This window comes from Poromitra crassiceps (genome assembly GCF_964638095.1).
Source record: "Poromitra crassiceps genome assembly, chromosome: 4".
In the NCBI taxonomy this organism is placed as follows: Eukaryota; Metazoa; Chordata; class Actinopteri; order Beryciformes; family Melamphaidae; genus Poromitra; species Poromitra crassiceps.
In genome coordinates this window covers 32,484,237-32,505,797 of record NC_139626.1, presented here as the reverse complement: position 1 = coordinate 32,505,797, position 21,561 = coordinate 32,484,237, and the positions used below count along the sequence as shown (strand labels likewise).

At 45.4% G+C, this 21,561-nt stretch overlaps 2 protein-coding genes across 2 annotated transcripts; one reads left to right on the top strand and one right to left on the bottom strand.

Annotated features, from left to right (window-relative positions):
• Positions 1–9,141: 9,141 nt before the first annotated feature.
• Positions 9,142–11,207, top strand: LOC310774596 (troponin T, slow skeletal muscle-like; the record flags this gene model as incomplete). The annotated part of the gene is made up of 7 exons (XM_083634685.1): positions 9,142–9,213; positions 9,312–9,428; positions 9,673–9,750; positions 10,437–10,550; positions 10,715–10,824; positions 10,936–11,026; positions 11,114–11,207. 7 exons carry the CDS (start codon positions 9,142–9,144, stop codon positions 11,156–11,158), a joined length of 627 nt encoding a protein of 208 aa, XP_083490811.1. The 3' UTR covers positions 11,159–11,207.
• A 1,855-nt stretch (positions 11,208–13,062) lies between these two features.
• LOC310776152 (dynein axonemal assembly factor 3-like) lies at positions 13,063–20,133 on the bottom strand (the record flags this gene model as incomplete). The annotated part of the gene is made up of 11 exons (XM_083636325.1): positions 13,063–13,250; positions 15,260–15,337; positions 15,501–15,615; positions 16,313–16,472; positions 16,862–16,984; positions 17,084–17,206; positions 17,578–17,769; positions 18,602–18,756; positions 19,374–19,467; positions 19,559–19,665; positions 20,052–20,133. 11 exons carry the CDS (start codon positions 20,131–20,133, stop codon positions 13,109–13,111), a joined length of 1,371 nt encoding a protein of 456 aa, XP_083492451.1. The 3' UTR covers positions 13,063–13,108.
• Positions 20,134–21,561: the final 1,428 nt, after the last annotated feature.

Below are 21,561 nucleotides of genomic sequence, written 5' to 3'. Positions count from 1 at the left end.
CTCTCTTCCCTCTAGTTGTGACTCCACTGGTTTCCCTCAGCAGACGGACCACTGGTCAGTCCGTCCACTGGTTTCCCTCAGCAGTGACCGTCTGTCACGTCTTTTGTCCCTCAGCAGTGACCGTCTGTCACGTCTTTTGTCCCTCAGCAGTGACCCGTCTGTCACGTCTTTTGTCCCTCAGCAGTGACCGTCTGTCACGTCTTTTGTCCCTCAGCAGTGACTGTCTGTCACGTCTTTTGTCCCTCAGCAGTGACTGTCTGTCACGTCTTTTGTCCCTCAGCAGTGACCGTCTGTCACGTCTTTTGTCCCTCAGCAGTGACCGTCTGTCACGTCTGTTGTCCTGAGTCGTGACTTGTGCAGGTACGTCCTTTTTCTTTTCTTCTCTTTTTTCTTCTCTTGTGTTTTGTTAAACCAACATGTTCAAGATTCAAGATTCAAGATTTTTATTGTCACTCCATGGTACAAGTATCACGTGTGAAATTCTTGTGCTGTGGACTCCGTTTACGACATAGTACAAATAGGCAACAAGAAATGAGCAATAGGCAATAAGAAATAGGCATCAATAAGCAATACTAAGCAGCAATAGGCAATAAGGCAGAATAGCGATAAGACAAGTCAGTGGCATATTCATTGCACATAGGTGCACATGTCATGTGCATACGTTAGACGTGTTCAGACATTTTAAATTCGACGTATTTGACATACAGTGCAAAGGGGTATGTGTCCTGGTCGCTGCACTAGCGCCGCCTCTGGTCGGTGGGGGCGCCTGGTCAGGGCGGAAGGGAACTGGTGGGAATAACGTGATCCTCCCACGTGCTACGGTGAATTGGCTCCCCGCTGTCAGGTGAAAATAAGAGGGTGGCAACTGAGAATGCCTCGGAGGAAGCATGATGGTGTTCCTCGTGGTCTTGAGCAGAGTCTTGATTTCAACTGTGTGGCCATCTAGAAGCAGGAGTTTACCGTCTTTCTGGGACATTTTCAGCCAGCACCTCTTGCTGTATAGTAGAAGTAATATAAAGTTAGTATTGCAGGTGGGCTTTTAATCCCATCAACCATTAAAGCATTATTCCTATTTGGACTTTTCATATCTGAAACATTTCTCCATTATTAGTAGGCACAATCCTTAATTGCAGTATAGCACCCCCTATTGATACACTTTTTATGCACTTTTGAAAGTGCCCACTACTGGTTCTGATTAGCCTACATCAGTGGTTTTCAAAGTCTTTCACATAAAGGATCCTAAATGTACACAGATGACACCACAGACCCTATTTGATGAGATGTTGTCCCAGGGTCCCTCATCTGATCAGATTTTAACTTTATAGTCCAAATAAATTATTCCCCTTTTTGCTGACTTAATATATACCTAATCAATCTTGAATTATTTCAGTCACATAAAGGCGTCATATTATAGGCCTATGGTATTGTGTTCACCTCACTGTGTGTGTGTGAGATCATGGCAAAATGTGGTCCTGGATCCCTGCAGTATCAACACGGGGGTCACAGGTTCGCGCCCCCGTGTTACCTCCGGCTTGGTCGGGGCGTCCATACAGGCACGATTGGCTGTGTCTACGGGTAGGAAGCCGGATTGGGGGGTATGTGTCCTGGTCGCTGCACTAGCGCCTCCTCTGGTCGGTCGGGGCGCCTGGTCAGGACGGAAGGGAACTGGTGGGAATAACGTGATCCTCCCACGTGCTACGGTGAATTGGCTCCCCGCTGTCAGGTGAAAATAAGAGGGTGGCAACTGAGAATGCCTCGGAGGAAGCATGATGGTGCTAGTCTACGGCTCTCCCCAGATCGGCAGAGGGTGGAGCAGCGACCCGAGCAGCAGGGGGAAATTGGCCAAGTACAATCAGAAGAAAAGGTCCTGGAGACATCTATTGTAATGGGAACTACTGTAGGCCTGAAAATAGGTAGGGACACTCACATCCAAAGCTAGGCCACACTGGGCCTGGGTGCTGGATCAAAGGGTACTTACAGTGAAAAAAGAAAGAAACAATCCGCACACCAAGAGGAGCTCCCGTTAGGTTTTTTTTATTTTGCAAACAGCGTGACGTTTCGGGCCACACTGGCCCTTCCTCAATACGCTTTCTGAAGTGGCAGAGAGACGCCGTCTTAAATACCCATATCAATATACATGACATCACCAGGTGTTCAGCAATTAGTAATTAGAAAAGTTAAAATAAAGATGTACACACATAAAAGACATAGGTTATTCTAGACACAAATGTATAGATTCTAACAGTATATATATACCAGTGTTTCCCATAAATAAAGGAATTTGTGGCGGGCCGCCACAATAATATTTGGACCGCCACAATAAGATGTTGACCCATTTTTTTTTTTTTTTTTTTTTTACAGTGCACCTGAACGCAACATGCAAGATATCCGCTGAATAAGTGTCCAATAAATGTTCATGTCATTCTGGCCAAAACTTCTGTTATAGCATTTCAGTCTGGAATATGGAATATCTTTCAATAATCTATGATTTAGCTGCTAAATTGTCAAATACCGCCATCTGCTCGCTACCCAGGCACTTATGTATGTACTTAACCTAACTAACTTAACCTAACTAACTATCCGGTGTGCACAACACTGTCAGCCTAAACTCCGGCTGACACCCCAAAAACCTACAATCCGCTACAGAAAAATGTATATTGTTTGTTTATTAACTGGCCCCTCGCCTTCTATCATTTCACGAAAGTGGCAAAGCAAGTTGAGTATCCCTGACCTATAGGGAGAAATTTAGTTTGTCATTGTAAACCCACAGCACAGTAATGATGACATGTTCTTCATAGATCTAGCCTTTTAATTATGCTCTTAAGCTATCTCAAAGTACACCAAATTCATGCATTTTACTTTAAAATGTTTAAAAAAATCTCGCGGGGGGGCATGCCCCCGCAACCCCCTAGGGGGTCTGTGGTCCCCCACCACAAATTCTCAAAATCCTGTGGGAAACACTGTATACAGTGTAGACAAATAGGACAAAAAAAATTATTATACATGCCACCCAAAAGAGAGTAGTTTGTGGGCTCTGTTTTATAGTAAGTAGTTAAGTAGAGTTTGAAAGAGGCCCAAAACAAATACAAATATGAATGTAAATACATCCAAAACAAATACAAATATGAATGTAAATACATCAGATAGATGTATTTACATTCAGATTGGTGTGCGGATTGTTTCTTTCTTTTTTAACTACTGTAGGCCTACCACAGAAACCGTTTCAACTACTTTGCCAGGTGTTTACATGTCTGTGGACAGATTTAGTCATTGCGATAGTGTCACAATCGTGCAAGATGCAGTGACGACACTTTTCAGGGGTATAGTTGACGTCAGAAGGAAGGCCGAGTTCACAAATGGGTATAATCGGAGCATGGGGGGCCAGTACCCCCACATTACCCCCCCCACTTTACGCCCCTGGCCCACATTCATTTTAAGTCGTGGGCGTCGCGGCTGGGGTAGTCCCATCGCAAGAGGGTATGTAGTTTATTTCTGAAATCAGGAACCCGCTTATGAGAAGTTATTTTGGGTGCCGTTGGCCTCTCTCTCTGTCTCCCCTATTGAGTGTGTCTCCGTCTGTCCGTTTGGCCAAAACCGCTCAACAATGAAGCGACGTGATGAAAAAGGCAGATGAGGGATTGAGAAGAATTCCTCTCGCAATCCCTCGTCTGCTTTTGGTCCTGGTGGCCGTGTTGAGCCTGATCCACGTGCTCATGCTCTGAGGTCTGGGCTAACAGCTTTACTACACAGGGATGCAAGTGACTCAGACGGCTTCAGTCCTTGATCTGCAATGTTAATGCACTCAAACACAGTTGGCCTGGAAAAGCCTCCAGTTGATGGCGATAGTGTTTGGAAAATTGTCTCCGTTGTTGGGGTGTCTGGCCAGAAACCCCCATAGTCAGGCGTCGGCCCTCACTCTGTATGTCGAGTTGGGCTAAATGCCTATAAGCACCTCTTCAGATATTTTTGACTAGGTCCATTTGCTCTCTGTAGCATCATACTATACTACTACTACTATACTACTATACTAATACTATATTATACTACATACTTTACTATACTAGTTCAGTTCAGTTATGTTTATAGCCCCGTATCAAGCATGTCTCAAAGGGCTTTACATAGCATCGTCACAGTATACCACAGGAGATCATAATATCTACGCATAGGTTACATACATCATATACACACACACACACACACACACACACACACACACACACACACACACACACACATATATATATATATATATATATATATATATATATACTGTATATATAAATAATATATTACTAGATTATATACATTATGATAGTACACAAATACAGCATGTCTTTAGACTGTGGGAGGAAACCGGAGCACCTGACGGGAGATTCTAACCCACGACCTTCTTACTGTAAGGCGATGGTGCTACCCCCTGGACCACTGTGCCGCCGGGTGCGCCTCCTTTATATCAACCATAAATCACACTCACATATAGAAACTAGTAAAGTTCAGGTCAGCGATGATAAAGTAAATGTATTGATATGAGGCTGGTGTATGTATGAGACTTCTTTATTGACTACATCCCTGCACTTCATGTGGGGCTGTGAGTAGATCAAATGATAATAGTGGACTTAGCTGGTGTTAATAGTGGCTTGTAGACCGGCTTAATCTCTCCATTCCACGTTCTCTCTTCCAAATCAAATTAAACACGGAGGATTTGGCCAGCTGAGCTTCTTATCTGGGCTCTTATGGGTAACAGGACACTGTTCCAGCCGAGTCCCCCGGCCCCTTTCTATTCCTAGCTCATTAGCTTCAAATGGCCTTTGCCTTAATCTTGTTCTCACAGTGAAAACAGTGACCCGTGTTGAAGGTGTTCTTCAGCCTCAGAGGCCACAGTGACCCGTGTTAAAGGTGTTCTTCAGCCTCAGAGGCCACAGTGACCTGTGTTGAAGGTGTTCTTCAGCCTCAGAGGCCACAGTGACCTGTGTTGAAGGTGTTCTTCAGCCTCAGAGGCCACAGTGACCCATGTTGAAGGTGTTCTTCAGCCTCAGAGGCCACAGTGACCCATGTTGAAGGTGTTCTTCAGCCTCAGAGGCCACAGTGACCTGTGTTGAAGGTGTTCTTCAGCCTCAGAGGCCACAGTGACCCATGTTGAAGGTGTTCTTCAGCCTCAGAGGCCACAGTGACCCGTGTTAAAGGTGTTCTTCAGCCTCAGAGGCCACAGTGACCTGTGTTGAAGGTGTTCTTCAGCCTCAGAGGCCACAGTGACCCATGTTGAAGGTGTTCTTCAGCCTCAGAGGCCACAGTGACCCATGTTGAAGGTGTTCTTCAGCCTCAGACGCCACAGTGACCCATGTTGAAGGTGTTCTTCAGCCTCAGAGGCCACAGTGACCCATGTTGAAGGTGTTCTTCAGCCTCAGAGGCCACAGTGACCCATGTTGAAGGTGTTCTTCAGCCTCAGAGGCCACAGTGACCCGTGTTAAAGGTGTTCTTCAGCCTCAGAGGCCACAGTGACCCGTGTTAAAGGTGTTCTTCAGCCTCAGAGGCCACAGTGACCCGTGTTAAAGGTGTTCTTCAGCCTCAGAGGCCACAGTGACCCGTGTTAAAGGTGTTCTTCAGCCTCAGAGGCCACAGTGACCCGTGTTAAAGGTGTTCTTCAGCCTCAGAGGCCACAGTGACCTGTGTTGAAGGTGTTCTTCAGCCTCAGAGGCCACAGTGACCCATGTTGAAGGTGTTCTTCAGCCTCAGAGGCCACAGTGACCCGTGTTGAAGGTGTTCTTCAGCCTCAGAGGCCACAGTGACCTGTGTTGAAGGTGTTCTTCAGCCTCAGAGGCCACAGTGACCCATGTTGAAGGTGTTCTTCAGCCTCAGAGGCCACAGTGACCCGTGTTGAAGGTGTTCTTCAGCCTCAGAGGCCACAGTGACCTGTGTTAAAGGTGTTCTTCAGCCTCAGAGGCCACAGTGACCTGTGTTGAAGGTGTTCTTCAGCCTCAGAGGCCACAGTGACCCATGTTGAAGGTGTTCTTCAGCCTCAGAGGCCACAGTGACCTGTGTTGAAGGTGTTCTTCAGCCTCAGAGGCCACAGTGACCCATGTTGAAGGTGTTCTTCAGCCTCAGAGGCCACAGTGACCCGTGTTGAAGGTGTTCTTCAGCCTCAGAGGCCACAGTGACCTGTGTTGAAGGTGTTCTTCAGCCTCAGAGGCCACAGTGACCCATGTTGAAGGTGTTCTTCAGCCTCAGAGGCCACAGTGACCCGTGTTGAAGGTGTTCTTCAGCCTCAGAGGCCACAGTGACCTGTGTTAAAGGTGTTCTTCAGCCTCAGAGGCCACAGTGACCTGTGTTGAAGGTGTTCTTCAGCCTCAGAGGCCACAGTGACCCGTGTTGAAGGTGTTCTTCAGCCTCAGAGGCCACAGTGACCTGTGTTGAAGGTGTTCTTCAGCCTCAGAGGCCACAGTGACCCATGTTGAAGGTGTTCTTCAGCCTCAGAGGCCACAGTGACCCGTGTTGAAGGTGTTCTTCAGCCTCAGAGGCCACAGTGACCTGTGTTAAAGGTGTTCTTCAGCCTCAGAGGCCACAGTGACCTGTGTTGAAGGTGTTCTTCAGCCTCAGAGGCCACAGTGACCTGTGTTGAAGGTGTTCTTCAGCCTCAGAGGCCACAGTGACCTGTGTTGAAGGTGTTCTTCAGCCTCAGAGGCCACAGTGACCTGTGTTAAAGGTGTTCTTCAGCCTCAGATGCCACAGTGACCTGTGTTGAAGGTGTTCTTCAGCCTCAGAGGCCACAGTGACCTGTGTTGAAGGTGTTCTTCAGCCTCAGAGGCCACAGTGACCCATGTTGAAGGTGTTCTTCAGCCTCAGAGGCCACAGTGACCTGTGTTGAAGGTGTTCTTCAGCTTCAGAGGCCACAGTGACCCATGTTGAAGGTGTTCTTCAGCCTCAGAGGCCACAGTGACCCGTGTTAAAGGTGTTCTTCAGCCTCAGAGGCCACAGTGACCTGTGTTGAAGGTGTTCTTCAGCCTCAGACGCCACAGTGACCTGTGTTGAAGGTGTTCTTCAGCCTCAGAGGCCACAGTGACCCATGTTGAAGGTGTTCTTCAGCCCCATGAGCGGCCCCGCACGCTGAACTGTGTACTTTGTGCACTCTGATACTCTGACACCATGAGACAAAAGGAGAACTCTTACAACTTGGACTGCATGTTCGTGCAGTAGCCTAATGAATTTGTTATAACCAATATTAAACTTTGACAAGTCTCATTTAGCAATATTGGAATTCTTAAAATAATTCAAATAAGCACATTTTCTTCAACTATTTATATCACATTTAAGCTTACAATCTGCACTTTCAGAATCTGTAAAAAGAAAAATGACCTTGGTCTACTTGTTACCCAAAACACCAGTCCCTGTCACATATGATCAAATATGTTTATTGTTAAATTGTTTAAATGTTGTACATTTGTTACTTAGTTAAAATTAGATTTTGTTTGAGCGGTTAAATTTTGTACATTTTCAAAAAGAATCTAGGCAGTTTCACAGTGTCTCCCCTCCCTAAAACATTGCTAAAATCCTCCCAAACACGCAAATTGGCAGAATTTGAATGGGAAAGTCTCCAATCAGCAGGTTCACCTAATCTGAATCAGGTCCAGTATTGTGACTATTCTGCTCTGACAACTTGGTCTACAAATTCAGGGAATAGATTTAACTAAACTATTCTGTGCCATATTATTTGGAGAAAAGAATAATATAGAGTTCTAATGTGAATATGAATCAGTAATGTCTGCCTTGTATATGGTTCTCCACAGTTCCGCCATGTCTGATGAAGAAGAGCATGAGTGAGTTACTGTTTAATATCAGTTAAATCCCTGTTTCATGTTCACAAACTTGTACATGCACAATACATGACATTATCTTCTGTTTATAGCGAGACTGATTCTATTATTTTCTTTCTTTCTCATCAGGCATCAGGAGGGTAAGGACATTGGGTTTTATGAATTTGTTTATAGGTTCTATTGTAGTAATTTCATCTCTCCTCTGATTTGGCTGATCTGTTACTCTTATTATTTATTTCTTCAGAGGAAGAGGAGGACCAGGGAGAAGGAGGTGAGACTTCAACGCTAAACTGTATTGATTTGGTCCACTTAGCTCTCATACAGAACTTTCACTGGCTTCACATGAGGCTGTGCTGAGTCCAAACATCACATGTCCCCAAAATGCAAATGATGATCTGCCTTGTGATGTTTGCTTTTAGCTTCGTCATGTTCGGCTGCTGAGTCCTGTATCGGCAGCATGCAAAAGATAATTCCCAGAAATCTCTTCCTGTTTCCTGAATGTAAATTTCGACAAGGAACATTGAATCAGTGTACTGGCCTTCAAAGTAAAAGACCACTAACACTATGAGCAGTTAAACTGAGAAACATTATCTTCAAGGTATTATTTCTGACCTGACAAAGGGGTTGTTTGTACAAAGGTGTTTGATAGGCCCTTTTCACAGCGACTGTTTTGAGGCGGCAAAGCAGGAAGTAAAGCAGGTGTAACCGATAAGATTAATGAGGGCCCTGGCAGTGGAACACCTAAATGGGATGGAACCGCCATTACACCTGCTTTACTTCCTGCTCAACCACCTCAAAACGGTTGCTGTGAAATGGGTCTCTATAGTATAGTGTAAGTGTGGCTATAATTTCTGTCCTTTTTTTCCTTTTTCTTTTTGCTACATTGCTTCTCAACAGTTTTCCTTGAATTGTGTTTTCTAGTCTACTGTAACACAGTGGGTTTTGAAAGTAAACTGGTCACACTCTGATTATTAATTCACTGTTTCCATTTCCATTCTGGCTGACATATTGAAGAAGAACAACCCAAATACAAGTAGGTATGAGCCTTCACATGAATACATTTCAACTGAGAATATTTTCAACGTGTTCCCACTGATATCTGCATTGTATGGCATTGAAAATAATCTGATCCGACTCCAGGTATAGTATACTGTAGCATAGAGAAGTAACAGTCCGTCATGAAATAATTGAGTTGATATGTATTTTATTTATTTATTTCATAGGGACAGTGCAGCATTTATGAACATTTGTATGTAAATGTGCCGGATTGTAGCCTTAGCTAATTTCCATCCGTAGTTTTATTTTTTAAATTAAATATGTCAGAAGGGCCTTCATGTTCCTTTACAGGCCGCACTCACAGCTCGCTGCCCCAAAAATCCCTGACGGAGACCGGGTCGACTTTGATGTACGTTCCCCCTAAAACCCTTCTAAATGAAATGCAGACATGATTATTCTAATCACCGAATCTGTAGGTCCATGAATCTACTGTCTGGTCCTTCTCAGGACATCCACAGGAAGAGGATGGAGAAGGATCTGGTGGAGCTGCAGTCTCTGATCGACGTCCACTTTGACCAGAGGAAGAAAGAGGAAGAGGAGCTGATTGGGCTTAAAGACAGGATCGTAAATGCCTTTCCCTCCCTTCCATTCCCATATACCTTTGTCCAATGAGTGTGTGTTGTGTGTGTGTGTGTGTGTGTGTGTGTGTGGGGGGGGGGGGTTGTGTGTGTGTGTGTGTGTGTGTGTGTGAGTGTGTGTGTGTGTGTGTGTGTGTGTGTGTGTGTATACACATATGTGTATGGTGTATGTTGTGTGTGTGTGTGTGTGTGTATATGCCAGATGATGCAACATAGTGGTTGTGTTGTAGGAGAGCCGCCGGGCAGAACGAGCTGAGCAGCAGCGTGTGAGGGCTGAGAAGGAGCGAGACAGACACATCAGGATTGCGGTAATTAACAAATGCAGAGGGGCCTGGGGATTAGTATTGTATTACATCGTGTTGTTGTATCCATGCATGATAATCTGCTTAATGCTATAGTCAAATCACATTAATTGAACCCCTAGGGGTACGGGGGGGTAATACAGGGCCAGGGTAGGCCTACTTGAGAGAAAGGGGGAATGTAAATAATGTCAAATGTAATAATAAATCATGAAAATAAATGAAACATTAAATCTGCTCAGGAGGCACTAATTGCAACTCTTTTACTCCATTTCTTATTTTGTCATGTTGTCTTCTAAGTGGATTATTATTCATTTATTACATTATGCTATAGACCATTTCCTACGTTAAGGCAGCACTTGGCCCTCCCTCATTACCACCACTGAGGTGCCCTTGAGCAAGGCCCTTAACCCCAACCGCTCCAGTGGAGCTGATCAGTGGCCAGCAGATCAGACTGTGGTTGTACTGGTCAGCTTCCAGGTGTGAATGTGTTGTGTGAATGTGAACAGGGCGCTCCTGAAAAAGAGAGCATTGCTCTCAGTGAGATTCCCTCTGTATAAATGAAGGTAAAAACAAAAATCCTGTAAAAGGAATGATAAAATTCCACTGTGGACATGAATGGGTTGTGTACTTTATAAGTTTTGAGTTTCCAAGAAAGAAGATCTACAGTAGTAAAATACAGCCTTGTTCTTCAGGAGGAAAGACAGAGGAAGGAGGATGAGGAGGCCAAGAAGAGGGCAGATGATGAGGCCAAGAAGAAGAAGGTGCTCTCCAACATGGGGGCTCACTTTGGAGGCTTCCTGGCTAAGGTCAGCATAACGCTCATATCATGGCTGCTTGTTCTGTGGAATATTGCATTTGTGGGAGTTTTTTTTTTAGTATGTGGAGCGTGCGTCTCCTCTCCATGCTGGTCTGAGCTTTGGACCCGTTTGATCTTTCGAGAAGGTCGGATGTGTTTGATTGCTTCTTGCAGGTAGAGCAGAGGAGAGGGAAGAAACAGACAGGGAGGGAGATCAAGAAGAAGACTCTGGCAGAGAGACGCACACCACTGGCCATTGACAACCTGAGAGAAGACGCCCTGAGGTCAGTTACGACCAGGAGAGCCTTCAGGCTGTTTTTGAACTGAAGAAATTGTGGGAATTTATACATGATAATCTAGCATTCCCATGGCTGATGTTGTCATGGCTGTTTCAGAGAACGAGCCAAGCAAATGTGGCAATGGATCTACCAGCTGGAGTCAGAGAAGTTTGACCTGACCGAGAAGATGAAGAGGCAGAAGTACGAGGTGTGCTGAAAATGTCTGTTTCCACATCATTTGTGACTTCATATTCCAAACACATATTTGAATGTCTTTTTTTTATTATTTCTTCAGATCAACGTCCTCCTGAACAGAATTCAACACGCTCAGAAATTGTGAGTGGATTTGCTTGTCTCAGTGTACCATGACCGCCTTCCTCTCCATCTCCCACCAGCATACACAAGACTGAGTGCCCCACCAGCATACACAAGACTGAGTGCCCCACCAGCATACACAAGACTGAGTGTCCCACCAGCATACACAAGACTGAGTGTCCCACCAGCATACACAAGACTGAGTGCCACTTAAGCTGCCTGCTCTAAACCTCCCACAACCTCCCACGCAAAACTTTGCATAGAGGATGCAAAGATGTCCAACTTTGAATGCGTTGTTCTCTCACGTATGAAATGTAAAACTCCCTCATAACTCTTAAATAGGTGCCCCATTGCTTTTGTATTATGTGGAGCACAATGTAAGATAAGTAACAGTATAGACATATAACTGTTATAAAGCTAGTATATCCCCATCTAATGACAGACATGTGCATTCGCTGAATAGCTGTGTGTTGAATATGACTATTCTCTTTCTTCTCTCCATTCAGCAAAAAAAAGGTTGGCGGACGCTGGAAGTGAACGCACGCACACACACACACACACACGCACACGCACACACATGCACGCACACACACACACACACACACACACACACACACAGAGGAGGCACAGAGAAGCAAGAAGACAGTTCAAAATGTTACAGCAATGATGCAGTTTTTCTTCCCTTGAGCTGACTGGAAAATAATTGTTTGCTGTGTGGCCTTTACTGACATTTTTCCAAATCACAAAATTATTATTAAAATGCACATACAACTCAAATGGTCAATTTCATTATCATTCCTGAAAATTCAAGCAGCTAACTAACAGAAACAACATAATAATTACCAACGTCCAATCATAATGAATGTATGTATGTGAGGCATTTGACAAATTGCTGTTAATAGCCTAGTAGTCTAAAAATAGCCTAGTAGTCTAAAAACCAGAAGATTCCAGTGTCATAAAATCTGGAGGTCTGGCAAAAATATTGGCTTGACTTTCAGTGAGTTTCATCATGTGAAGGTGGGGGTCATGCGAGTGTAGAGCAGGGGTGCACAAATTATTTCCCATGAAGGGCCAAAACTCAATCTGGGTGGAGGGCCGAGGGCCAAAAATAAACGTTGTGGAATTACATTAAAATGTATTGTGTTTTATAGAAAATTAACATTCTAAATCTAAAATAACATTTCAATATAGTAATCTACTTTTTATCTGTTTGGTAATTGTAATAATTTGCAATTGGTTATATCTATTTAAAAAAACATCTGCATTTGTGGGGAGCTTAAACATTTAATCAGTAAACACCCAGTTAAAAACAGTTGTATTTTCCACCTTTGTAATCAAGAGAGAAATTTGACTTAATTCACAACTTGAAAAGTCCTCAAGGTACTTTGAAAATCAGCTTTATTGTCCATCTATTGTAAACAATTTGCCATGACAATTTGCAGGGATGCAATCTCAGGAGTGAACACAGTATCCGCAGCCACATTCAGACACTGTTTCACAAAGTCACCACATGAAAAAGCTCGTCCACCCTTTCCAATCAGTGCAGATATCTGATAACTTGCCCGAGTTGCATTCTGGATAAAAAATGTTTTTTTTTGTTTTTTTCCCCCAAAATCTGTGGCGGGCCAAAACAAACAGAGCTGGCCTGCGGGCTCCAAATTGGTCAGCACTGGTGTAGAGTGATGTGTTCTGAGCTAGGCTGGGTGCAGCCAGCCTCACTCCTCCTGCAGTGTGAACACAGTCAGAGTGATGTGTTCTGAGCTAGGCTGGGTGCAGCCAGCCTCACTCCTCCTGCAGTGTGAACACAGAGTGATGTGTTCTGAGCTAGGCTGGGTGCAGCCAGCCTCACTCCTCCTGCAGTGTGAACACAGTCAGAGTGATGTGTTCTGAGCTAGGCTGGGTGCAGCCAGCCTCACTCCTCCTGCAGTGTGAACACAGAGTGATGTGTTCTGAGCTAGGCTGGGTGCAGCCAGCATCACTCCTGCAGTGTGAACATGGCGTGGACGTCGTCATCGCTGTTCGCCTCGTGCCTCGGCTCAAATCCCGCCTCTCCAGCGACGCTCGCCACTTTCTGTGCAAAGCCTGCTTCCTGCTCTTTGGTCAGGTCCAATAGGTACCTGAGATACAAGGACACATTCAGATCAGATAAGGACACATTAACATTACATTACATTACATTACGTCATTTGGCAGACGCTTTTATCCAAAGCGACTTACAATAACACATTTTTCTGTCTGCAATAGAACAATCAACTATGGAGCACAGTCTATGACAACTACAGCTTCTGAAGGAACAGTGGTACAAGTTTAGGTTAGTGGTACAAGGTTGGTTAGGGTTTTTTTTTTTTTTTTTTTTTTTATATATAAGGAAAGAGAGAGACGAGGTTAGATCAAGAAGGGCCCAGATGGAGCCTGAAAAGGTGTGTCTTTAGTCTTTTCCGAAAGATCGGCAGTGATTCAGCAGTCCTGACCGAAGGTGGAAGCTCGTTCCACCATTGAGGTGCCAGGGACGAGAAGAGTCGAGATCGGGATGAGCGACTTTTGAGCCCCCGTAGCGAAGGAGGGGCGAGGCGACCTGCACTGGTGGAGGAGCGAAGGGAGCGGTGAGAGGTTTGGAACCTGACCATGGATTGCAGGTACCGGGGAGCTGTCTGGTGTACTGCCCTGTAGGCCAGTACCAGTGTCTTGAATTTGATGCGGGCCGAGATGGGAAGCCAGTGGAGCTCCTGGAAGAGGGGAGTGACGTGAGAGAATTTGGGTTGGTTGAATATCAGACGGGCTGCAGCGTTCTGAATGAGCTGGAGCGGTCGGATGTCGGTGGCAGGTAGGCCGGCCAGAAGCACGTTGCAGTAGTCCAGGCGGGAGGAGACAAGAGACTGGACCAGGAGTTGAGTCGCTTCTCTTGTGAGAAAGGGACGGATTTTGCGGATGTTGTAGAGAGAGAACCTACAGGAGCGCGCTGTAGCAGCTATGTTGGCAGAGCAAGACAGCTGGTTGTCAAGGATCACCCCGAGGTTCTTGGCTGTTTGGGAGGGGAGTACAGTGGTGTTGTCAATGGAGATGGAGAGATCTGCAAGAGGGCAGTCTTTTCCTGGGAGGAAGAGTAGCTCGGTCTTACCAAGGTTGAGCTTGAGGTGGTGGGCAGACATCCAGTCGCCAATGTCTTTGAGGCATGCAGAGATGCGAGCCTCGATTTGAGTGTCAGAGGGGGGGAAAGAAAGGAAAAGCTGGGTGTCATCAGCATAGCAGTGATAAGAAAAGCCATGAGAAGAGATCACATAGGCAAGAGATCTGATATAGAGAAGGAAAAGTAAGGGGCCTAGGACTGAGCCCTGGGGGACACCGGTGGTAAGAGGACAGGATCTGGAGAGGGACCCTCTCCATGAGACCTGGTATGAGCGGTTAGAGAGGTAAGAAGCAAACCAGGAGAGTGCAGAGCCTGAAATGCCGAGGTCGGACAGAGTGGAAAGAAGGATTTGGTGGTTGACTGTATCGAAGGCAGCAGACAGGTCAAGGAGGACAAGAACAGAAGAGAGGGATGAGGCCTTAGCAGTGTGAAGGGCCTCTGTGACAGCAAGAAGAGCTGTCTCAGTGGAGTGAGAAGCCTTGAAACCGGACTGTAGAGGGTCCAGGAGGTCATTTTGGGAGAGATAGAGAGAAAGTTGTTCGGACGCTGCTCGTTCGAGGGTTTTGGAAAGGAATGAGAGAAGAGAGACAGGTCTGTAGTTGTGAATAGCAGTAGGGTCAAGGGAGGGTTTCTTAAGCAGAGGCTTGACTCTTGCAGTCTTTAGAGCAGGGGGGACAAGACCAGAGGACAGAGAGGAGTTAATGAAGGTAGTGAGGAAGGGAGATATGTTAGGTGAGATGGTTTGGAGGAGAGAGGAAGGGATAGGATCGAGGGGGCAGTAAGTGGCATTAAGATCAATGTAAAGACTCATATCAACTATTATCATTCAAATAGTGGTAAACACAGCAAACTGAAACACAAAAGAGTGGGCTAACCAACAACAGCTAATATTCTAAAATCTGATTTGTGTTTGTCACATGCAGAATGACTGTATGCTGTAGTCTGGCGACTGAATCGTCGCAATGGTGACACGCTCTGTTACTATATAAAAACCCTCACTTGGCCAACTCCACGACGAGAACAGCTTTGGGTGCTGCGATGTGTCTCAGCGCAGAAGGGCCCAACTGGTGCAGCGAGCTGGACAGCATTGACAGAGAGGGAGAGAGAAATAACAGGCAGTGAGACATGGTCCACAGTCAAAATGAGTCTGCAGAAGAGATGACTCTATTTTCATATCACAATATGTGCACGATGCACGATGCGTGTGAAATGTGAATGATTTGTAAGAAGCGGCTCACACCTGGCAGAGCAGTAGATGCTGTTGAAGAACTGAGAGTATTTCTGTTTTTCTGCCAGTTTGGAAAGTGAGTCCAAAGGCAAGAAGGTGACTGAGATGCCATTCAGATGCATCAGGTCTGAAAAGGATTGGGCCTCAATTCAGTACAAAATCAATCAAGGTGTGTGTTTCGCTCCATCATTTATCACATACACCCTACACCAGTGATACTCACCTTGCGGCCCGGGGGCCAGATGCGGCCCGCGATATTGTGAAGAGTGGCCCCCCGACCATTTTCTAATTCACAATGAAAACTAATGTTAAATCAAGTTTGACTGAGCTCCAGCTAAATTGTCAGATATGGCCGTCTGCTTGCCACCCAGGCACTTACAGTATATGTACCTAACTAACTTAACTTAACATAACTAACTAACTATCCTGTGTGCACAAAGTTGTGAGACTAAACTCCGGCGGACACCCCAAAAACCTACAATCCACTACAGAAAAAAGTATATTAATGTTTGTATATTAACTGGCCCCTGGCCTCCTGTCATTTTGCAAAAGTAGCCACCGGGCAAAGCAAGTTGAGTATCCCTGCGCCTACATGACTGCTGCTCATCTATAAACCACTGGCCTGCCCTGTAGCGCCCCTCGCTGGCTTGCCCGCTGAACTGGCAGTGCTCATTTGTACCATGGCTCGTTAGTTTGCCCTCAGAGACGCACGCCACGCGGGCTCGCAGATGCAGCTTGGCCTCGCCCGCTCAACTGCAACTGTGTGCCACGCAACCACCGCCGCCCGTCCAATTATAATAGTGAGATATTATGTGGCCGTTTACCGTTACTGCTGCCAGAGTTGCGGTGAGCCTCTGGCTGTGAGGCGGGGTCCTCTGCGTCTGTTGTCTCTCTGTCTGACTGGAGAGGAGTGGAGCTGCTCCTTCTACACTGCAATGTCTGGAACAAGGCCTGCACGTTGGCAACGGAGATATCCTGGGCTGTCTGAGGATATGGAGGAGGCAGTGACGACACAGTGAGACATCAACTCATCTCACAACAACAGTGGAAAATCACTGCAATCACTGGAGGTGTAGTTGTTGTGACTAGTAGTATCGCCAAAGTCGCGGTGCAAGTTGCTATTCAGACTGTAAACAGTGGAGCACGGACACGGAAAAGGAAGTGACGGTGGCAGGAGAGGCGCTCTGTACAGGAAGCTGGGGAAAAATGATAGGGCTGTCCCAGAGTCTGTTTTTCAAATAAAAATAAGACTCTGGGTTCCCAGATTGCCCCGTTCCTCAACATGTACAAAATGTACTGCAAGTGAACACCGATGATTTGAACTGGCACAGACACAAACAACAATGGAAAACATGCAAACCATTCGTTTTTACCTTGATATGTTGCCCATTCTGTGTCTGCAGTAGGCTCTTGTCATCAGTCTCAATGCCAAAGGAGAGGTAAGGACTGGAGACAATGTCCCCCCAGTAGCCCCTAGCTGCCACTTTGTCACCTCTCTACACACACACACATCAGAGTGGAGTTCCTTTGTGATCTCACAGAATCACTGTATCATGTGCTGTCAGTGTCCAACTACAAACAAGAAGAATACTTACAAGACTGAATGCTCTTGTGGAGATTAAAGTTGAATTGGTTATTTGGTAGGAACCTTCCCTCATTTCAAAGGCCACGCCCCGCTCCCTCCATCGACCATACTGTTGTCTGTTGATGACGCCGCACTGAGGACACACAGCAAGTGACGTTACAGAATGAGTGTCCATATCAGAATCAGAATCAGAAAGACTTTAATGATCCCCGGGGGGGAAATTGGGACAAGTTACAGTTGCTCGCACTCAGGCATGAAATATCCACATAACACAACGTAGCATAACACAGTATCTCCCTAAACGTAAAACAGTCAATACAATAAAATGCAATACACTGATGGTATTACAATTACAATGTCTAAGCCTCCAAATCACTTTGTAAAGAATCTGTGCCATTGTGAGTTGTTGCCTGTTTGGCCACGAGTTAAATTTCAAAGCTTTTTTAGGCGGCAGTTACAATCTGCTAGCAGAGGAGGAAGAAGGTGCAAGCAACGGTCAGATACCCCTTTCTCGTGCAGCTTCATGGAAAGGTCCCAGTCGAAGCAGCCCTTCCTGGAGTCGTAGCGTGTCCCCAGGTGCTGCCTGACCCGACCGTCCCAGAACTCGCTTATTGAGGCAGGAGGTGATGAAGACGAAGAGGACGCGGGCTGCAGCCACAGCTTGAATATCCGGGCCAGCTCATCTCGCTCCTTGTACTGTCGTCGAAATATGCAGATTATACAGAGCGGACCATCAGTGTCTGATCTCATACAAAAGCACTTTACAAAAGATTTGCACTTTACAAAAAAGAGTCATTAGGATGGTTCATCATGCTGGGTACCTTGATCATACAAGTCCTTTGTTTTTAAAATCGTGTATTTTAAAATTCATGGATCTAGTCAATTTCAAAACTGCACAGTTTCTGTTTAAAGCCTCAAATAACTTATTACCAAGTAACATCCAAACGATGTTCACGGTTAGAGAGGGAAAATACAATTTAAGAGGTAAGCATCATTTTAAACAATCTACCATCCATTCAACTCTGAAAAGTATGTGCATCCCTGTCTGTGGTGTCAAACTGTGGAACAAACTAGATCAGGACACAAAAATGTGCACTAACTTAGAACTATTTAAACGCAAATACAAACAATCACTCTTGGTCAGCTATAAAGAACTGGTCAGCTAATTTATACTTCATATATATAATTTTTTTTAGAAAGGATTTATTTAGTTTTGTATGTTCGTATGTTTTTGTTTTTTTTATATTAAAGTTGAATGTTTAATTTTTAAAGATGTTACAGATTTATGGATTATGTATGTTCTTATGGATCGTCTATGACAATGTAAGGGGGGGCTGTACATGATAAGCTTTGCTTCCTTCAGCCCCTTCTCGAACTTGCACTTTATCACTGTGTACCTGTTTTTCTTTTTACATATACTGCCTGTTTTTATGCTTGTGCTTGTTTGACACAAATAAAAATCTAATCTAATCTAATCTAATCATAGTTTGGAATCTTACTCATTGAACACAGTTGTCTGTCATCCCACCTTGAGCAGAGTTGTGTCCAGGCAGGCGTGTGCAGCGGTCTCCAGTGTGTCGGTAACGGACCGAGAGAGCTGGGACGCCGCGCGCCTCAATGTCTCCTGCGTCTGGCTGCGGATCTCACTGTTCCCAAACACCTCCAGGAAAACCTCTGTCTTCTCTGAGAATAAAAACATAGCAAGATAGACCGACAGACAGCTCTCCATAATAGCATTAAGATTAATATAAGGGAGGGGGTATGGTGGTGCAGTGGTAAGCGCTGTCGCCTCACAGCTCGAAGGTCCTGGGTTCGATTCCCACCTGGGACGCTGTGAACGCTGAAGGAATGCGTGCCCGTCCGCATGTCCTCGAGTGCCCACCGCCCGGGTGGGGTCATCAAAAGGGCCTTTCTGTGTGGAGTTTGCATGTTCTCCTCGTGCCCCCTGGGGGTTTCCTTCATATAGGAACCCCCTTCACCAAAACATGCAATATCCTGGTTGCTAATGTGGTTCCTCCTCTGGTCGTTAGGGGCGCCTTTTCAGAGGGAGGGGAACTCATTGGAATAGTGTGATCCTCCCACGTGCTATGTCCTACCGGTGAAGCTTCCCCTGTCAGGTGAAAAGAAGCGGCTGGCTACTGCCCATGTCTTGGAGGAAGCATGGAGCCAGTTTCGGCTCTCCCCAGATCGGCAGAGTAAGGGGGAGTAGCAACCAGGATAAATAAATTAAATTAGCACTAATGGGGGATAAAAAATCGGGGGGGGGGGGGGAGTCTTATTTATCATTAAATAAGACTCACCATGAAGTCCCACACATTCCTGAGGTGTTAGAGCCAGATAGAGGAGCAGCAACTGTCTGGCCACCACCTCCATACTGTGTTCTATCAGCCATATCTACAGGGGAGCAGAGAGGCAGGTTACACCACACACACGTTACGCCAAGCCACCTCTTTGTCACGTGACTGACTGACTGACTGCGGCTCACATGGAGGCTGTCTGTGTCCCGTAAAGCTGCGATGGTCTTCAGGATGTGCCGTGGATCTCCACTGCCCACCAGCAAAACATTGACCTCCCCTTCCTGTCTCTCAGGGCCTGAAGAGAGAGAGAGAGAGAGAGAGAGAGAGAGAGAGAGAGTAAATGGCTAAATTCATTCAAACACTGTCAACATATTTCCCCCATCCACCTTGTTATTATCAGAGTTCATACAGACAATATTAATTCAAATTTGAGGACTTTTTCCAGCACTACTTTGTGTCCATAAGGACTCTGCGCAAAAGCAATGGGCTAGAACAGTGGTTGATGAACCCTGTAGCACATCATCCATAAGAATTCAAAAAAATCAAAATAAAAACCATCATTCCTACTCTGATACATTCTTGTTTTTATTTTGTGATATGGACCTTCTGAGTGTGAAATAAAGATTATTATTATTTATATGTGGTGGGGAAATCTCTCCTATCCTCGTGCACGCGCCTCACCTGCAGCCAGCAGGTCGCGCGCTGGGCTGAAGCCCCACCAGGTGATGCAGCCCGCGCCCTCAGATGTCCGTCCAGCTCTCATCCTGAAGACAGACAGACGTCAGACAGCTAGCTAAGGTCAGTAACCTGTCTCTCTCTCATCCTGAAGACAGACAGACATCAGACAGCTAGCTAAGGTCAGTAACCTGTCTCTCTCTCATCCTGAAGACCGACAGAGAGCCTGCAGCTAGCTGAATAACCTGTCTCTCTCTTCACCAAAGGAAACAGAAGACTTCAGCCAACAAGGTCATGTTTAGCTTAGCTGCTTTGTTCATTGCAATGCACTGCACATAGAAGCGTTAGCACATGCCTAGGCTAAGCTAAGCTATAGTCAATGTTGGTTGGCTCAGTGGCAGTGCTGCTGAATGATGATGTGAGATAGATTAGCATGAACGTCAGTCAACAAACAGTATGCTCAGCTATGGCCCGTACCCAGGGCACTTAGCCTATTCCTATCCATGGTTATAAAACATATAATAGCCTACGTCCTGAAATGACAATGGATAAACTCACCTGGCCGACCAGCACAGACTGTATGGTGAACTGTAACAACAGAGTAAGGTTAACAGGTTGTTAACAAACCTGAAGCAGTCTGAGCACAAAGTTTCGGATGTGTTGCTTGTTGGTTGCTAGGCAGCAGTTTATCAATAAAGAGGGAGCGGCGCCCTCTATCGGTGCCTCTGACCATGTGCAAGGTTCTGAAGGACAGTGAAGCTATTGGAATATTCTTGATGTAACAGTGTCCCACCCATTCATATCTAACTCTTGAATCGTCATTTGGCTGGTACGCTTCTTATCACAATGGCTGCCATGTTTGACAATGGAAATCTATGTTCATTTGGTGCATGAGGCTCAGAAAGGTGATGTGTTACCATGGCAACAGATTCATTTGTATTAACATTTCAGTGGCAGTTATGATGAACATACTAACTTTGCTGTCTGAGTCTTGTGTTCGTGTTCACAATTAATGAAACAATTAAGATCGTACATCCATTCAATATATATGAAATCAAAGCATGATCAAAATCCTATGGAAGCCATGTTAGGTGCGTCTACCAAAGAGGGAGGTCTTTCTATCCATTCAATTATGTGCTAATATGATGCTGCATTCATAATAATGAAGAAATGCGTACGAGAAAAAAAGGCAAGTCAATATGGGTTTATTTGTCCCAGAACACAGCCAAGAATTTTCAGGAGATTGCCATAACGCCGTATCGTATTGTTTTTACAGCACTACAAAACAAGCAAAAAAGGCAGAGTTTACAGAGTGTAGCTATAGACTAAAACTATCCCATCCTCAGAGTTTAAACCAACCTGTCAGCATAACAAGACAAAGAAAAACGGCAAATTCCTTCCTTTGTTTAGCCTCATAACTACTAGGCCTATATGAGCACATTTACAGATATGGTTTTCCAAGTATATATTTAGACAAAGAGGTGACAGAAATTTTGCAAACAACCAAATGCCTCCC